The sequence below is a fragment of the Callorhinus ursinus genome, unplaced genomic scaffold (assembly GCF_003265705.2).
Source record: "Callorhinus ursinus isolate GAN/ISIS: 27379988/994484 unplaced genomic scaffold, GSC_fseal_2.0 scaffold22, whole genome shotgun sequence".
NCBI classification, from domain to species: Eukaryota; Metazoa; Chordata; class Mammalia; order Carnivora; family Otariidae; genus Callorhinus; species Callorhinus ursinus.
In genome coordinates, this window is record NW_027397084.1 from 26,529,462 (window position 1) to 26,545,154 (window position 15,693).

General features: G+C 42.5%; 2 protein-coding genes across 4 annotated transcripts in view; one reads left to right on the top strand and one right to left on the bottom strand.

Moving 5' to 3' along the window:
- CGAS (cyclic GMP-AMP synthase) overlaps positions 1 to 7,068 on the bottom strand; it is a 29,034-nt gene extending 21,966 nt beyond the window's left edge. Inside the window, exons 1-3 of the mRNA XM_025890821.2 lie at positions 6,936 to 7,068; positions 6,165 to 6,350; positions 870 to 1,894 (exon numbers count right to left, since the gene is read on the bottom strand). Of these exons, the coding sequence (XP_025746606.1) occupies positions 870 to 1,520 (651 nt within the window). The 5' untranslated portion in view covers positions 1,521 to 1,894; positions 6,165 to 6,350; positions 6,936 to 7,068. The remainder of the gene's footprint in view (positions 1 to 869; positions 1,895 to 6,164; positions 6,351 to 6,935) is intronic.
- A 10-nt stretch (positions 7,069 to 7,078) lies between these two features.
- MTO1 (mitochondrial tRNA translation optimization 1) overlaps positions 7,079 to 15,693 on the top strand; it is a 34,081-nt gene continuing 25,466 nt past the window's right edge. For 2 of the 3 annotated variants that reach the window (XM_025890469.2, XM_025890471.2), the window contains exons 1-3: positions 7,079 to 7,352; positions 13,278 to 13,477; positions 13,558 to 13,675. In XM_025890469.2, coding sequence (XP_025746254.1) covers positions 7,136 to 7,352; positions 13,278 to 13,477; positions 13,558 to 13,675 — 535 coding nt within the window. In that variant the 5' untranslated portion in view covers positions 7,079 to 7,135. The remainder of the gene's footprint in view (positions 7,353 to 13,277; positions 13,478 to 13,557; positions 13,676 to 15,693) is intronic. The other variant, XM_025890472.2, reaches the window with a different exon arrangement.

Here is a 15,693-nt window from a genome sequence, read left to right on the forward strand (position 1 = left end):
TAAATCTTCAATTCATACTGGAACGAAGACTTTGATAACTCAGCTACAGGGGCGCCTGGGTGGCTCAGTTGGTTAAGCGACTGCCTTCGGCTCAGGTCATGATCCTGGAGTCCTGGAATCGAGTCCCGCATCGGGCTCGAGTCGGCTTCTCCCTCTGACCCTCTTCCCTCTCGTGCTCTCTATCTCTCATTCTCTCTCTCTCAAATAAATAAATAAAATCTTTTAAAAAAAAGTAACTCAGCTACACACAAACAAACGGAGCCGTGGACTACATACCCTAAAACAATCACACTGTATTTGTACTTAGGAGGAACACTTTTTAGGATCTGTAGATTTTTTCTTAATTTTTTAAAAAAAATCACTCACTGTGAGGTTCCCAGGACATCTGTATAAGAAACTGGGGAAAGAGGAAGTCCGCAAGGGCTGGGGGGACTCACTGAAGATGTTCTTCCTATAGTTTTTCCCATAGGAAAAATGTTCCTAGATACACTAATTTTGTGGAATTTTTCGCACTCTTAATTATCCAAGTCATGACTAGGGCACACCAAGTATAGCACTGTTACAGAAACTCATTACAAATCTGCTTGCATGAATGAATCTATACGCTTTCATTCCCCCCACAGCAGGGTCTTGACAGTAGTTGGCAACCAATATTGGTTAGCTGTATGTTCGTTGGATGTATAGATGTTTAAACGAACAACTGATCCTCTTTTTGGTTGGAACTATGTCACAGGCCACAAGAGAACAAGAGTCTGAGTTACTTCCGAAGGGCAGTGAGGGACCGCGCGACCCGCGGGAGTTGGGACTATCGGGCAGGCCGGGGACACGGGCAAGGGAGTCGGCGGGAGGAGAGGCGCGGGGCAGCTCACCTTCACGTGCTCGTAGTAACTTCCGGTGCGCAGCAGCGAGAGCCCTTTGAAATCGGACTCACAGCTCTGCAATCTCCGCAGCAGGTGGTCCACAACCCTGTTCACAATCTCCGCCGCCACTGAGATTTCCTCGCGCCTCAGCCTCAACTTTTCCAGCACCGCTCGGGGCTTCCAGGCGCCAGGCGCCTCCCTCTTCTGCCTCAGACTCCACTCGGGAAGCAGCGGGCCGAGGCCGGAGACCTCCGTGGGCTCTGGCAGGTCTCTCTGCTCCTGAGCGGCGCGCGCGTCCCTCTCGCGGCGAGATCCGGTCCTGAGAAGGTGCGGCCCCGGGGCCGCAGGAGACGCCAGCTTCTCCGCCGGAACCGCCAGCCCCTCCACCACGTCCTCGGCGCCCAGAGGCGCCTTTTTGGCGCGGACACTCCGAGCGCGCGCCTGTGGTCTCTCCGTGGAGCCCGTGGCACTCTTCTTCCGCCGGGGTCCAGATGCCCCGACGGGGCCGCACTTCTGTGCTTTGGGCCCGGAGGCACCAAGGGCGGACGGAGGTTCGCTGGGCTCAGCCCGGGGACCCTTCTCTCCTTGCGCCAGAACCTTGTGGGTGGCGGCTCTGGCCTTCGAAGCTCTCCGCGTGGCATTTCCGCGCCGGGGATCCATGGCCAGCGCTCTCTCTTCCCCGAAAGGAGGGAGACTCGGCTTGTGGGAAGGCCACGGGAGGAGGAGCCGGCAGTGGCAGCGGGAAATGAAACTTAAATATCTGGCGGGAACGCAGGGACAGCGGCCCGGGAGCACGCGCCCAGGCGCAACGCTGGGAGGTCACGGGGAGCCACGACCCGGCCGCCAAGGGGCGGGCCGCCCACGGTGCCCGAGAGTTGCCGACTTTCTCACCCTCCCGTACACGCGACGTCGCCGGGCGAGGAAGCACACTGAATGCAACCAGAGGGCAGCAGAAAACACTCTCAAGGAGCTTGGAAAGCTTGACAGATTTGCTGGCATTCAGCCTAAAAGAATTTTGGGAAACTACGGAGCTTCTCCCACATTGAAGTTGACAGAGAAAAAAAAATTTTTTTTTAAATACTTTATTTGGGTGGCTTAGTCGTTATGCGTCTGCCTTCCGCTGGGGTCATGATCTCAGGGCCCTGGGATCGAGTCCCCGCTCCCTGGTCGGCAGGAAGCCTGCTTCTCCCTCTCCCACTCCCCCTGCTTGTGTTCCCTATCTCACTGTGTCTCTCTCTGTCAAATAAATAAAAATCTTAAAAAAAAAAAAGACTTTATTTGAGAGAGAGACGGAGAGAAGGAGCAGGGGGAAGGGCAGAGGGAGAGAGAGAGAAGCGGACTCCCTGCTGAGCAGGGAGCCCCATGCAGGGCTCCATCCCAGACTGAAACCATTACCTGAGTCTAAGGCACATGCTTAACTGTCTTGAGCCACCCAGGCGCCCTGACAGAGAAATTTTTTAAGTGTAAGTTTAAGTAAGGGTACTTTTTTAATTAACGAGAAATAGAAAATGTCCAACTTTTACAAGGTAGAAATGAAATGAGGACTGACTGCAATTGGAATAAAGATTTCATTTTATTTGACTTTGTAAAAGCACATACAGTCTTAAATTGTGTAGAAGTTCTTTTTTTTTAAGATTTAAAAAACATTATATACTTATTTGTCAGAGAGAGAGCACAAGCAGAGGGAGCAGCTAGCAGAGGGAAATGGAGAAGCGGTCTCCCACTGACCAAGGAGCCCGATGCAGGGACTCAATCCCAGGACCTTGGAATCATGACCTGAGCCACAGGCAGGTGCTTAACTGACTGAGCCACCCAGGCATTCCTGTGTAGAAGTTCTTATCTGTGAGTTTTATCCATTGGTTCTCAAAAGCCCATCAAAAAATGGCACTTAGGGGCGCCTGGGTGGCTCAGTCGTTAAGCGTCTGCCTTCGGCTCAGGTCATGATCCCAGGGTCCTGGGATCGAGCCCTGCATCGGGCTCCCTGCTCGGCCGGAAGCCTGCTTCTCCCTCTCCTACTCCCCCTGCTTGTGTTCCCTCTCTCACTGTGTATCTCTCTGTCAAATAAATAAATAAAATCTTTAAAAAAAATTTAAAAATGACACATATATTTTTTTTATTTTTTTTAAAGATTTTATTTATTTGAGAGAGAATGAGAAATAGCACGAGAGGGAAGAGGGTCGGAGAAGCAGACTCCCTGCTGAGCGGGAGCCTGATGTGGGACTCGATCCCAGGACTCCAGGATCATGACCTGAGCCGAAGGCAGTCGCTTAACAAACTGAGCCACCCAGGCACCCATGGCACTTATATTTTAAATAATTCATGCTGTTTTGGCCCTTGTGATTCCAGAGTTCTCCATATAGGCTTTCAAATATCTATTTCTAAAGCCAATCCCTTTACAGAAATACATATTAGACAGAAAACCCCTGGGTTTAGATGCCTTGATTACTTTTTTAAAAACCATCCTAACCATTACTTTTTTAAAACCATCCTAACCATTAATGTCACAATCCAGTGACATTAAATAAATATTGTTGTGCAACCATCACCACCATCCATCTCCCCAGCTCTTCATCTTGTAAAACTGAAACTCTACCCATTAAACAATAACTCCCCATTCCCGCCCTCTCCCTTGGCAACCACCCTCCTACTTTCTTTCTCTATGAATTTGACTACTCTAGGTACCTCATGTAAGTGGAATGATATATTTGTCCTTTTGTGACTGGCTTATTTCATTTAAGATAATGTCCTCAAGGTTTATCCATATTGTAGCATATATCAGCCTTCCTTTTGTTTTTCTTTTTTTTTTTTTTAAGGTTTATTTATTTGAGAGAGAATGAGCGAGCATGGGAGGTTGGGCAGAGGGAGAGAGAGAGAGAGAATCCTCAAGCCGACTCCTCACGGAGCACCAAGCCTATCTCGGGGATTGATCCCAAGACCCTGAGATCATGACCTGAGCTGAAATCAAGAGTCAGCCGCCCAACAAACTGAGCCACCCAGGTGCCCCTGTCAGCCTTCCTTTTTAAGACTGGATGTTTCTACTGAAAGTATATAGCACATTTTGATAGCCATTCATCTGTCAATGGACAAAAATGCCTTGATTACTCTTTTAAAAAGGTTTTCCTAAAACCAATATTTTGATATATCCTCTTTGATACAAAGGTTGTTTTTTTTTTTTTTAACACCCCAGGGCAATGAGCCCTAGTTTGAAATGTGATGTGAGAAATCTGTATTTTTTTTTTTTTTTTTTGTAAAATGGAAGGAAGACTATTGTGTAGTCAGGCTTGTTCTCAAGCAAAGCAATTTCAGGGAAAAGTAAATACAAAGGAAAAGTTTATACAAAGGATCTAAGGGGAGACTATGCCTAGTTGTTCAAACAACAGCAAGTATGGCTGGAGCTTGTGAAGTATGAGATGTTGTGTCAGTTATCAACTTATTGCTTCTCAGACAAGGATTTAATACACCCCTCAATATATGCTGTCTGATAAACAACATAATTCCTTTAAGCAGTTCTTTCAAAGTGCCCACTATGTTCACCTTTCTCAATAGAGGTTGCAGAAGGACTATGTAGGAGGAAGAGGTTTCCTGCAATTTCCAACATAGTGGAAGGAGTGGAAGGGGATTGCACGGCAAAGGCCAGACTCGTAGATGTGAGAACATCTAGTAGGGTCTACCCCAACTATAGGCCCAAAAAGTGATCCCTCTGGGACCTTGCCACCTTGGCCAGCCATAACCCATCTACAACTTACTAGACAGGGAAACCAAATTGCTGCCTGGCCTGTGGTCCAGATGGTCACACAACAAGAAGTTGATCCTTCTACAAGCCTTGTGTGCAGCCTGCCTGTGGCCAAGGAGGTCCACAGAGAGCTGCTGCTCTCTTTGCAAGCCCCCTATGTTATGTAGCCCATACTCTCTGAAGGCCTTCTGCACTTGAGATCTGAACCCTTTTGAATTTATTCTTACTTGGATACTCTCCCTCAGCCCTAGGGTACCATATATAGTTTCTTTATATGTCATTTCTTTTATTATACTCTTTTTTTTTTTTTTAGAGTGATGTATTTGTTTAAGTAACCTCTACCCCCAACATTGGGCTTGAACTCACAACCCCAAGATCAAGAGCTGCATGCTCTTACTAACTGAGGCAGCTAGGTACCCCAATATAGTTAATTATTCTTATATTAAATATCTACCTGATTCTTTTTTTCTTTTTAAGGTTTTATTTATTTAATTGAGACAGAGAGTGAGAGAGAGAAAGCATGAGACAGGGGAAGGTCAGAGGGAGAAGCAGACTCCCCATTGAACGGGGAGCCCTATGTGGGACTCGATCCTGGGACTCTGGGATCATGACTTGAGGTGAAGGCAGAGGTTTAACCAACTGAGCCACCCAGGTGTCCTACTATGTGATTCCATATTCTGACTGGACCCAGACTGCTACAGAGTTAATATTGGGAGTGGTCCCAGGAGATAGAGGCCTAAAGATGGGATTTGGGAATTGGTTTTGTTGTGCACTTGGGCTTGAGCGCTCAAGGAGGAGGAACCAGAAAAATGAGAAGGAGTGGCCAGAAAAATAGGAGGAAAACCAGAATAGCTTGATGTCTTGGAAGACAGGTAAAGAAAGTGCATCAAGAAAGGGCTGTGAAGGGAAAAAAGCATTCACATATAAAGTGTCCATCTTCTTGACATTTATACTTAAAACTTAATTAAAAATCCAGTCTTGGCTTCAGTATAATGAAATAGTCTTACACTGTTAATGCAACCTGACACACACACAAAGCTTTCAGAAAGCTAATTTAGCCATTATCAAAAATATAAACATTGAGGAATCCTTTTACTTAGTATCTTCATTTATAGAAAGAATCCCATAAATTTAAAGAGATATATGTACAAGGATGATGATAATATAAAAAAATTAGAAACAATCCAAATGCCCAGTAATTGGGAGTTGATTAAATAAATTACGGCTAAAATAGAATAGATTCATATATACATGGCATAGAGTGAAAAATACATTGTTTAAAAAAGGAGCAAACTGGGGTGCCTGGGTGGCTCAGTCATTTGAGCATGGGACTTTTGGTTTCAGCTCAGGTCATGATCTCAGGGTTGTGAGATCCAGCTCCACACTCAACAGGAAGTCAGCTTGAGGAGTTTCTCCCTCTCCCCCCGACCCTCCCCCCCCGCATGCACGTTCTCTTTCTCTAGCTCAAAAAAAAAAAAAAAAGCAAACTGAAAAATAATATAATCAGTGTTGTATGTGCAAAATAATAGTAGCATGAGTAGTTGTATAAAAAAAAGTAGGAGGCGGGATACCTTGGTGGCTCAGTCCGTTAAGCATTTGCCTTCGGCTTAGGTCATGATCCCAGGCTCCTGGGATCCAGTCCCGCATTGGGCTCCTTGCTCAACAGGGAGCCTGCTTTTTTTCCCTTAGTCGCTTCTCCCTCTGCCTGCTGTCCCCTGCTTGTGCTGTCTCTCTCTCTCAGACAAATAAATAAAATCCTTAAAAAAAACACAAACAAACAAACAAAAACTAGGAAACATTAGCAACAAAATGCTGACAATAATTACAGAGGTGGGGGATCAGGAAGGCTAACGAAGTTATATCTTCTTTAAGTCTCAAAGTTTTCCATTTCTATTTGATAGATTTTAATAATCATTTGACTAAAACTACCACATGGGTTGTTTCACTAACCAGTTAAAGGTTTCCTCTCTAAGGAAGCCTTTAAAAATGTCCAAAAAAAAAAAAAAAAGTCAATTTTTAAAGGCTGGACATTTAATCTTCAACCATTTGATTCCCCTAATTAGCCATCATGAATCTTTCATCCACAAATATATTTTAACTGCTTTCGAATCTCCTCCTATTCAGAGGCTAGTCTTTATAAACAAACAAGTCCAGGTGATAGTTTGCCAGAAAATTCAAAGAATCTTATAAGGCAAAGTGATCAAAATCATTGTCTGTAGGTGACCAACTGGAGATTAGGGCTGCCAATCGCCGAAAAGGACAGAATATGGCCAAGTAGAAGCCATCAATTCACAGCCATACGTAATCAAAGGCCTCCACGGGCCATGAAACAAAGTTCTCACCAGCTGGGCCACCTGCACAGTTACCCGGTCTCGCTTCTGCAGTAAAGTCGCGCCAAAGCCCCAATCAGCGCTGACGCTGGACGTAAACTGCTACGCTGTGACGTCAGAACAAAGATGGCTGCGCCCCGAAGGCTTTCCCTCCTAAGTTTTTGCGCCTAGTTCGTGTCAGGTTCAGGGTCAGACTCTGCCTTTCTCCAGCTATGTTTTCTCTCCGAGGTTGTGGTCTCTGTGTCGCGGCTTCCCTCAGCAAAAAGCGCCTTCCGTTGGCCCGGTTCATCGGCGACAGCGCGGCGCCCGTGGCTGCGAACTTTGACGTGGTAGTCATTGGCGGAGGACATGCCGGGACCGAGGCAGCCGCCGCTGCTGCTCGGTGCGGCTCCCGGACTCTGCTACTCACCCACCGCGTGGACACGATCGGTGAGGAGTTCGGGTAGCGTGGAGCTTGGCGTAGGACGCAAACTGCCAGTAAGCCCCTTCACCGCTTCCCAGTGGCCTGATGCGGGCAGCCTCTCCTCTCCCCAGGCTAGCGAGAATCCTCGTGTTTGTGGTTTTATCCTAATTTGAGTTTCACAGATTAGGTAGCCCTGGCCCAGAACCCTGGATTAGGCTGTTACGTGGACCATGTTTTGTGCTGCTGCTGACAGAAGTAATTAGTTGAGGGAGTTGGGGTCCGTGCTTTGGGAAAGGGGGAAACTAAGAAAACAAGCTGATAGCTTCTTACTTCATTGTTGTCATTTACCCTTTACTAGCTCGTTGCTTTGGAAATGGAGTGAATTAACATTTATTAGGAATTACTTGTTAAACGACACTTGTGTTTTTCTCGAGATTTTGTGAAGCCCTTTTGAAGAACGATGCTACTTTTCTATTGCATTCTATATCTCTATCTGGTGTTTGTTTCCTAATTTTGTACTCAGGAACTGGCAGTGCTTTTAACCGCTTAATAGGCAATGGGTGGACAGCTATAATTTAAAGCAAGACCTCTCTCTAGCACCTTAATAGATGCTAGCTAAAACATCATCTTGTAAATCATGCAAACCTATATTTTTTTCCTCCTGCATTTAGCTCGAGTGAACAGTAGAAATATTAACTATTTTGCAAAAATTGTGAATAAATCACATATTTGATACTGAAATACTTTTTAAGAATTACCATTCAGCTTGTAACTGTAGAGAAATATACACTGTTAACAGTGATTCTTTTAGAGGGGGGTGATTTGATTTTTTTTTAAAGGTTTTATTTATTTATTTGACAGAGACACAGCGAGAGAGAGAACACAAGCAAGGGGAGTGGGAGAGGGAGAAGCAGGCTTCCGGCAGAGCAGGACCCTGGGATCATGACCTGAGCCCAAGGCAGAGCTGAACGACTGAGCCACCTAGGCGACCCCAGGGGTGATTTGGTTACCCAAAAGATTACACTTAGTTTATTATACATTTCAGTGTTGTTTACATTTAAAAAAAATAAAGACTGGATACTACCTTTCAATAATAACTTAAAAAAAATTTTTTTAAAGATTTTATTTATTTGACAGAGAGAGACAGCGAGAGAGGGAACACAAACAGGGGGAGGGGGAGAGGGAGAAACAGGCTTCCAGCCGAGCAGGGAGCCCGATGCGGGGCTTGATCCCAGGACCCCGGGATCATGACCTGAGCCGAAGGCAGACGCTTAACGACTGAGCCACCCAGGCGCCCCATAACTTAAAAATTTAATGAAAATATTATTGAACTAAGATGATCATTAAATATAAGTAATGTAGTTCTGTGAGGGATAAAGGGATTCTTATCAAAATCCATATTCATATTATTCTACCAACGCAATACAATCCGTTTGCTTTTTAAATAAATGCATTTCAGAGATAATAACTCTTATACATGAGCTTAGTGGGTGACAATTTTGTTTTGAATCAAAATCTCATTTGTACGGTAATTTAATATGGTGGAGTATCTTAAATATTTCTACGTGGCCCCAGAAAGATAGCTTTGACTTAGAAGGTTCAATGGACCTAAGAATGCAAAAGGCAAGAATTGCCCTGTTGTGATTTAGTCATTATCATGTACCAATAATGAAATGAGAGGTAGGAAGTCTTTTATTTTCTCCTAACCTGGAAAATAATGGTTTTTTGCCAACTATTTTTGCATTTCACAATGAAAGAGAAAAGCCTTGTGCACTTGTTTATTCTGTGTCTTATTACCTATGCATTTCATGGAAATGTTCAACATTAAAGAGATTGTTAGACATTCTGAATTTCAGTCCAGGCTTCACTGAGTTCTAGCTGTGTAACCTTGGACAAGGGACAATTTATTTAACCCTCAGTTTCTTTCTCTATGAAATAGAAATAACAGTACCAACTTCAGTTTGCTGTATAAAGTTTAAATCAGAAAATACATGCAAATCATCTGGAATAGTGCCTGACCCATTAAGTGGTTCAGATGTTGAACTATTTTTTTACCATAAGCTTTTCCACATAGCCAACTTAAATTTTTTAGTAGAGTGAAAAATGGACTGATTTATACATTTTTATTATCATTGCCAACCCCAAGTACCACACTTGGGATGTTAGTCTCTGCCTAAGAACACAGATGACAAATAGACTTTCTTGTTCCAACTCTACGTGATTAGGAATGAAGGATAGTTTCCTGGAGTTCTATGTAGAGAAAGATCTTGAGGGCTAAGCAAAAGAAAAGTGGCATGTTCAACTTTTATGCCCGTAAGGAGAGGGGCTCAACATTGATAAATATATTTGAGAAAAAGTTTTCAGCGGTTTAAAAAGACAAAGATTTCTTTGCATGTGATTTTCACAAATGTAAGTTTTACAAATAGGTATATAATGTACAGTAATTCAATAAAGGGCCTGCTTGGCAGGGAGCCTGCTTCTCCTACCTGCTGCTCCCCTGCTTGTGCTTGCTCACACTCTCTCTCTGATAAATAATAAATAAATAAATAAATGTGTAAAACAACATGGAATAATGGGAACAGTGGTGAGCTGGAAAGTATATCCTCATTCATTGTTTTGTTTGTTTTTAACAAAAGCTTCATGTATACCAAGCAAAACATCACCAGCAAATCACTGAGTTATGAGCTCTGATCTAAAAGTATCTGAGGGGTGCCTGGGTGGCTCAGTCGTTGAGCATCTGCCTTCAGCTCAGGTTGTGATCCCAGGGTCTGGGATCGAGCTCCACATCGGGCTCCTTGCTCCGCAGGAAGCCTGCTTCTCCCTTTCCCACTCCCCCCTCTCTCGCTGTGTCTCTCTGTCAAATAAATAAAATCTAAAAAAAAAAAAAAGGGCTCCTGGGTGGCTCAGTTGGTTCAGCAGCTGCCTTCGGCTCAGGTCATGATCCTGGAGTCCTGGGATCGAATCCCGCATCGGGCTCCCTGCTCAGCGGGGAGTCTGCTTCTCCCTCTGACCCTCCCCCCTCTCATGTGCTCTCTCTCTGTCTCATTCTCGCTTTCTCAAATAAATAAAATCTAAAAAAAAAAAGTAAAAAATAAATAAAATCTTAAAAATAAATAAAAGTATCTGAAATGTATCCTCTCAAGATTGGAAGAGGATTACTTAAGAGTGATACAGAGTAATAGAGAAAAATCATACTTGGTGATATCATTTCACATTTCTAATTTCTATTTTGATTACTTATTCATTAATCTGATATTTCAAGTGTGATTAAGTTATTGTAGGGTTTTTTTTTTTCTCTAAACAAAGAAGACCTTGTCTGAAACATTTATAGTTGATAACAATGTCTGGAAGAGAAGGAAGTGTGTAGAGCTATAAAAGATGTAAGATTGGACCTGAATCGATACCTGGGAATTCATTATACTATTCTTTCTTACTCTTCAATAAAATAGCTTAACATTGGGGCACCTGGGTAGCTCAGTCCGTTAAGCATCTGACTCTTGGTTCAGCTCAGGTAATGATTTCATGGGTTGTGGGATAGACCCCACATGGGACTCTGCACTCCAAGGAGTCTACTTGAAGATTCTCTCCCTTTGCCCTTCCCCCCACTCATGCTTTCTCTCTCTGTCTCTCAAATAAATAAATCTTTAGGGACACCTGGGTGGCTCAGTTGGTTAAGCATCTGCTTTCAACTCAGGTCATGATCCCAGGACCCTGGGATTGAGCCCTGCATCGGGCTCTCTGCTCAGCAGGGAGCCTGCTTCTCCCTCTGCCTGCCATTCCCCCTGCTTGTACTCTCTCTCTCTGACAAACAAATAAAGTCTTTAAAAAAAAAAAAATCTTTAAGAAAGAAATAGCTTCACATTTGTATGTGAAATAATATGTTGAATTAGAAACTCAGGAATGCAAATTGGTTGCTTTCATATAAATTCAGTGATAGGGTAAATATTCACTGTGTTTATTGATTTTATGCAATGTATGGAGCACTTTTCTAAGATATTCATGTAGGGATATTTATGTCAATAGTAATATTTTACACGTTTGAGAAAGTCATATAAAAGTTTTTAAATGTTGCTACTAATGGAAAATTATTTATGATTAAAATTTTTTAAAGCCAATTCGAAGAAATTATGATTTTTGAAAAAGTGAAAAGCAGAAGCAGAGAGTATTTTACACTGACAAATGTTTTACACTGGGTAATAAAACAATTATCAGTAAATGTTATTTATTGCTTATTCTGTGCCAGACACTGCTAATTGCTTTGTGTACATTCTCCCATTTGCAAGTAACAAATCCTTATTATTTGATTAATTTAAACAAAAATAATTTATTTTTTTTAACTTATTTATTTGAGAGAGAGAAAGAAAGTGAGTGGGGGGAGGGACAGAGGGAGAGAGAAACTCAAGCAGACTCCCTGCTGAGCACAGAGCCTGATACGGGGCTCGATCTCACAACCCTGAGATCATGACCTGAGCCAAATCAAGAGTCAGACACTTAACCAACTGAGCCACCCAGCTGCCCCAAGAATTTATTTATTTTTTTTTAAAGATTTTATTTATTTATTTGACAGAGAGAGAGATAGCGAGAGAGGGAACACAAGTGGGGGGAGTGGGAGAGGGAGAAGCAGGCTTTCCCGCGGAGCAGGGAGCCCGATGCGGGGCTCGGTCCCAGGACCCCGGGATCATGACCCGAGCATAAGGCAGACGCCCAACGACTGGGCCACCCAGGCGCCCCAAGAATTTATTTTTTAATAAGAAATTTGCAGGTAGGTCAGTTTTAGGGTTGGTTAATTCAACAACCCACAATGTCTAAGGACTCATTCCTTGAATATCTCCATTACGCCATTCTTGAATTGTCTTCAAGCTAGCTATCCTTATGATTACAAAATGGCTATAATAGTTCCAGGTGTTACATCCAGATATGACAACTTCAACCTAAGAAGGGTTTTTTTTTCCTCCTTGTATCTCTTTGAAGAGGAAAAACAGCCCCCACCCCAATAGGTCACCCCTCATGACTGATTTCCCATCCCTAACCCAGACAGTGGCAAGTAGAAACAGGATTACCATGATTACTTAGATCAATAAAGATTTATTTCTACTGAGTTTAAGTCACACTCCCTGAACACAAAGGCTCCTAGGGAGTGTTTACCTGAATAAAATTGTGATTCTGTATCGAAGGGGGGAAATAATCGGCAGCTATCATTCCTGTTTTTACAGTAGGGAAACTGAGGTAGAGAAAATTAGATAACTTGCCAAAATGACAGAGCTTGTAGTGGTAGATCTAGGAATTGAGCCAGATCCTTTTCACTCATTCCTGACCCATACTCCTAATCACAGCACGATTCAGCCTCCTTATGGAGACTATAAAAACTTGCAGAGGGCTTGGTGGTGGCTATGGTGGACCTACAGATGTTGACATAGCTTTCCTATCCCTCCACCTCCCATAAAAACCTGTGACATAACCACATGAGTTCAGACCTCCAAATAAAACTGGGGGAATTTAAAGAGAAGGTATAAAATATGGTTTCTACTCTCGGGAAGCTTATAATTTAACTATTTTTACAAAATAAGCAAAAAGAAAACAGCAGATGGCATTTATGGAAGACAATTGATAACAGTGAATCAGAGCCAGGGGACTTCTTAAAAGTATGCTTGATTTGGGGAAGGTTTCATGAAGTAGTCATGAAAGCCACATTTTAAAGGAGAAGGCAACCTAATGAACCAGTAAAAATATGTGTCAAGGAAAAGATTCAAAAGGAACTACAGTCAATGGTTTGTCTTCCAAGATGCCCTGAATGACTCTTGCATCCCATTGGGATTTTCTAATTTTCTCTCTGGCGATTGCTTCAGTTTTATTACATGAGATGATTCTAATCACTTGTACAGACATTTCCCTATTAAACACTCACTACGTACAGGGTGCTCATATATTTATTTTATGTCTGTTCTCCTTAGGTCAGATGTCCTGTAATCCTTCCTTTGGTGGCATTGGCAAGGGGCATTTAATGAGGGAAGTTGATGCCTTGGATGGCCTGTGTTCTCGAATCTGTGACCAATCTGGTGTACATTACAAAGTATTAAACCGGCGTAAGGGACCGGCTGTTTGGGGTCTAAGAGCTCAAATTGATAGGAAACTCTATAAGCAGAACATGCAGGTAAGGATGGGGCAGGAAAACAGGAGAGACTATAGTGATTGTTTAACTGTTAGGTTTCAACCTGTGTTCTCTTTTGACAGAAAGAAATCCTAAATACACCGCTGCTTACTGTTCAGGAGGGAGCTGTAGAAGACCTTATTCTTACAGAACCAGAGCCTGAGCACACTGGGAAATGCCGTGTCAGTGGTGTGGTTTTAGGTGTGTACTGGTTATAGATGATAATAACAGTATCAGACTCCATGTGAAAAATTAATTTTAGAGCAGAACGTGGAGATGTTTTGCTTATTCTAGGAAATTGTTGTGTTTTCTCTTCATGGAAAAGGAAGACTACATAAAAAATTATTTTCCTCCTTTCATCTTAATCTTCATGAAGCTCAAATTCTGGGCTCATTTATACCATCTTAGTGTAGTACTTTATAACCTACATAAATGTGTTTTTCTCCTGGTCCTTCTGTTGTAATTTTTATTTTTCCTAGTCCTGACTTTTAAGTTTTTTAATTTATGTTATACAATGTTATATATATATTTTTTTATTTAAAGGAGTTATGGATTAATTTTTTTAGAGGGGGGGCACCAGGAGAGGAAGAGAAAGAATCTTAAGCAGGCTCCATGCCCAGTGCAGAGCCCGATGTGGGGCTTGATCTCACAACCCTGAGATCATGACCTGAGCCAGAATCAAGGGTCAGACACTTAACCAATTGAGCCACCCAAGCGCCCCATGAATTAATTTTTTAATCAAAATAATACATGCACATAACTTTTACAAAAATCAAATAGAATTTAAAAGTTCATATAAAAAACAGTTATGTCTCTTTATAGACTTAACCACTTCAGTTTCACTTTTGATATGTACTTATATATTTCTAAATAATATGCTTATATATGTACTCCCTAAATTATTATTAGACATTATTAATTTTTTATAGTAGCTCTCTTTAATCCCCTACTTTCGTTCCCTCTATCCTTTTTTTTTTTTAAGATTTTATTTATTCATTTGAGAGAGAGAGCATAAGCAAGGGGAAAGGCAGAAGGAGAGAGAGAAGCAGACTTCCCGCTGAGCTGGGAGCCTCACATGAGGCTTGAACCCAGGACCTAGAGATCGTGATCTGAGCCACAGGCAGACTCCCAACAATCCGAGCCACCCAGGCACCCTTCTCGCTATCCTTCTAATGTAATTATGCTATAAATTTTGACTGATAGTATTTATATTATTATGATTATATTGTTATATATTATGATTAAATATTGTTCACTGCAGATCCAAGTAGTGTGTTCTGTTTGTTTCCTTTCATAGACCTCTTTTCTTTGCCTTTGGTTAATATTTGCTTTATTTTTAATTTGCTTATTTTACTTGTGGACTTGTTCAGCTTTTTCATTAGGAAAAAAAAACTGTCGGGGCGCCTGGGTGGCTCAGTCGTTAGGTGTCTGCCTTCGGCTCAGGTCAGGATCCCAGGGTCCTGGGATCAAGCCCCGCATTGGGCTCCCTGCTCCGCAGGAAGCCTGCTTCTCCCTCTCCCACTCCCCGTGCTTGTGTTCCCTCTCTCTCTGTGTCTCTCTCTGTCAGATAAATAAATAAAATCTTAAAAAAAAAAAAGGAAAAAACCCTGCCATTTTCTCTATAGTCAAGTAATCTGTCAATTCTGCTTTTTCTTTGATACTTCCCTCCCAGAGACATCAACTTCCTCAACGCCCCCCCCCCACCACAGGCCATCTGCTATAATCAGGACAATTGCTCTCTGGGCCCTCTGCACAGACGTTATTTTGAGCCTTCCTTTTACTACTGTGGTGTGTTACATCATCCCATGTTTCTTGAGTCTTCAGTCTTGTTCTTTCTTACTGTTTCATTTTGCTGGAGCATATCTTCCAGTAGCTTCCTAAGAAAAGAAGCAAGGAAGGCGTTTTTTTGTGTGTGTTTAAGCATATCTCAAAATGTCTCCCCTTACTTGACTCTTAATTTGTCTGAGAATAAAATTTTAGTTAAAATTTTTTTTCTGAGAATTTTGACAGTCTTGTTCCATTATCTTTTAGCTTCCAGTTTTGCTATTAAAAAGCTCAGTGTATATTTGGGGCACCTGGCTGGCTCAGTCAGAGCATGCGATTCTTGATCTTGGGGTTGTGAGTTTGAGCCCTATATTGGGTATAGAGATTGCTTAAAAATAAAATCTTTAGGGGTGCCTGGGTGGCTCAGATGGCTTAAATGTCTGCCTTCTGCTTGG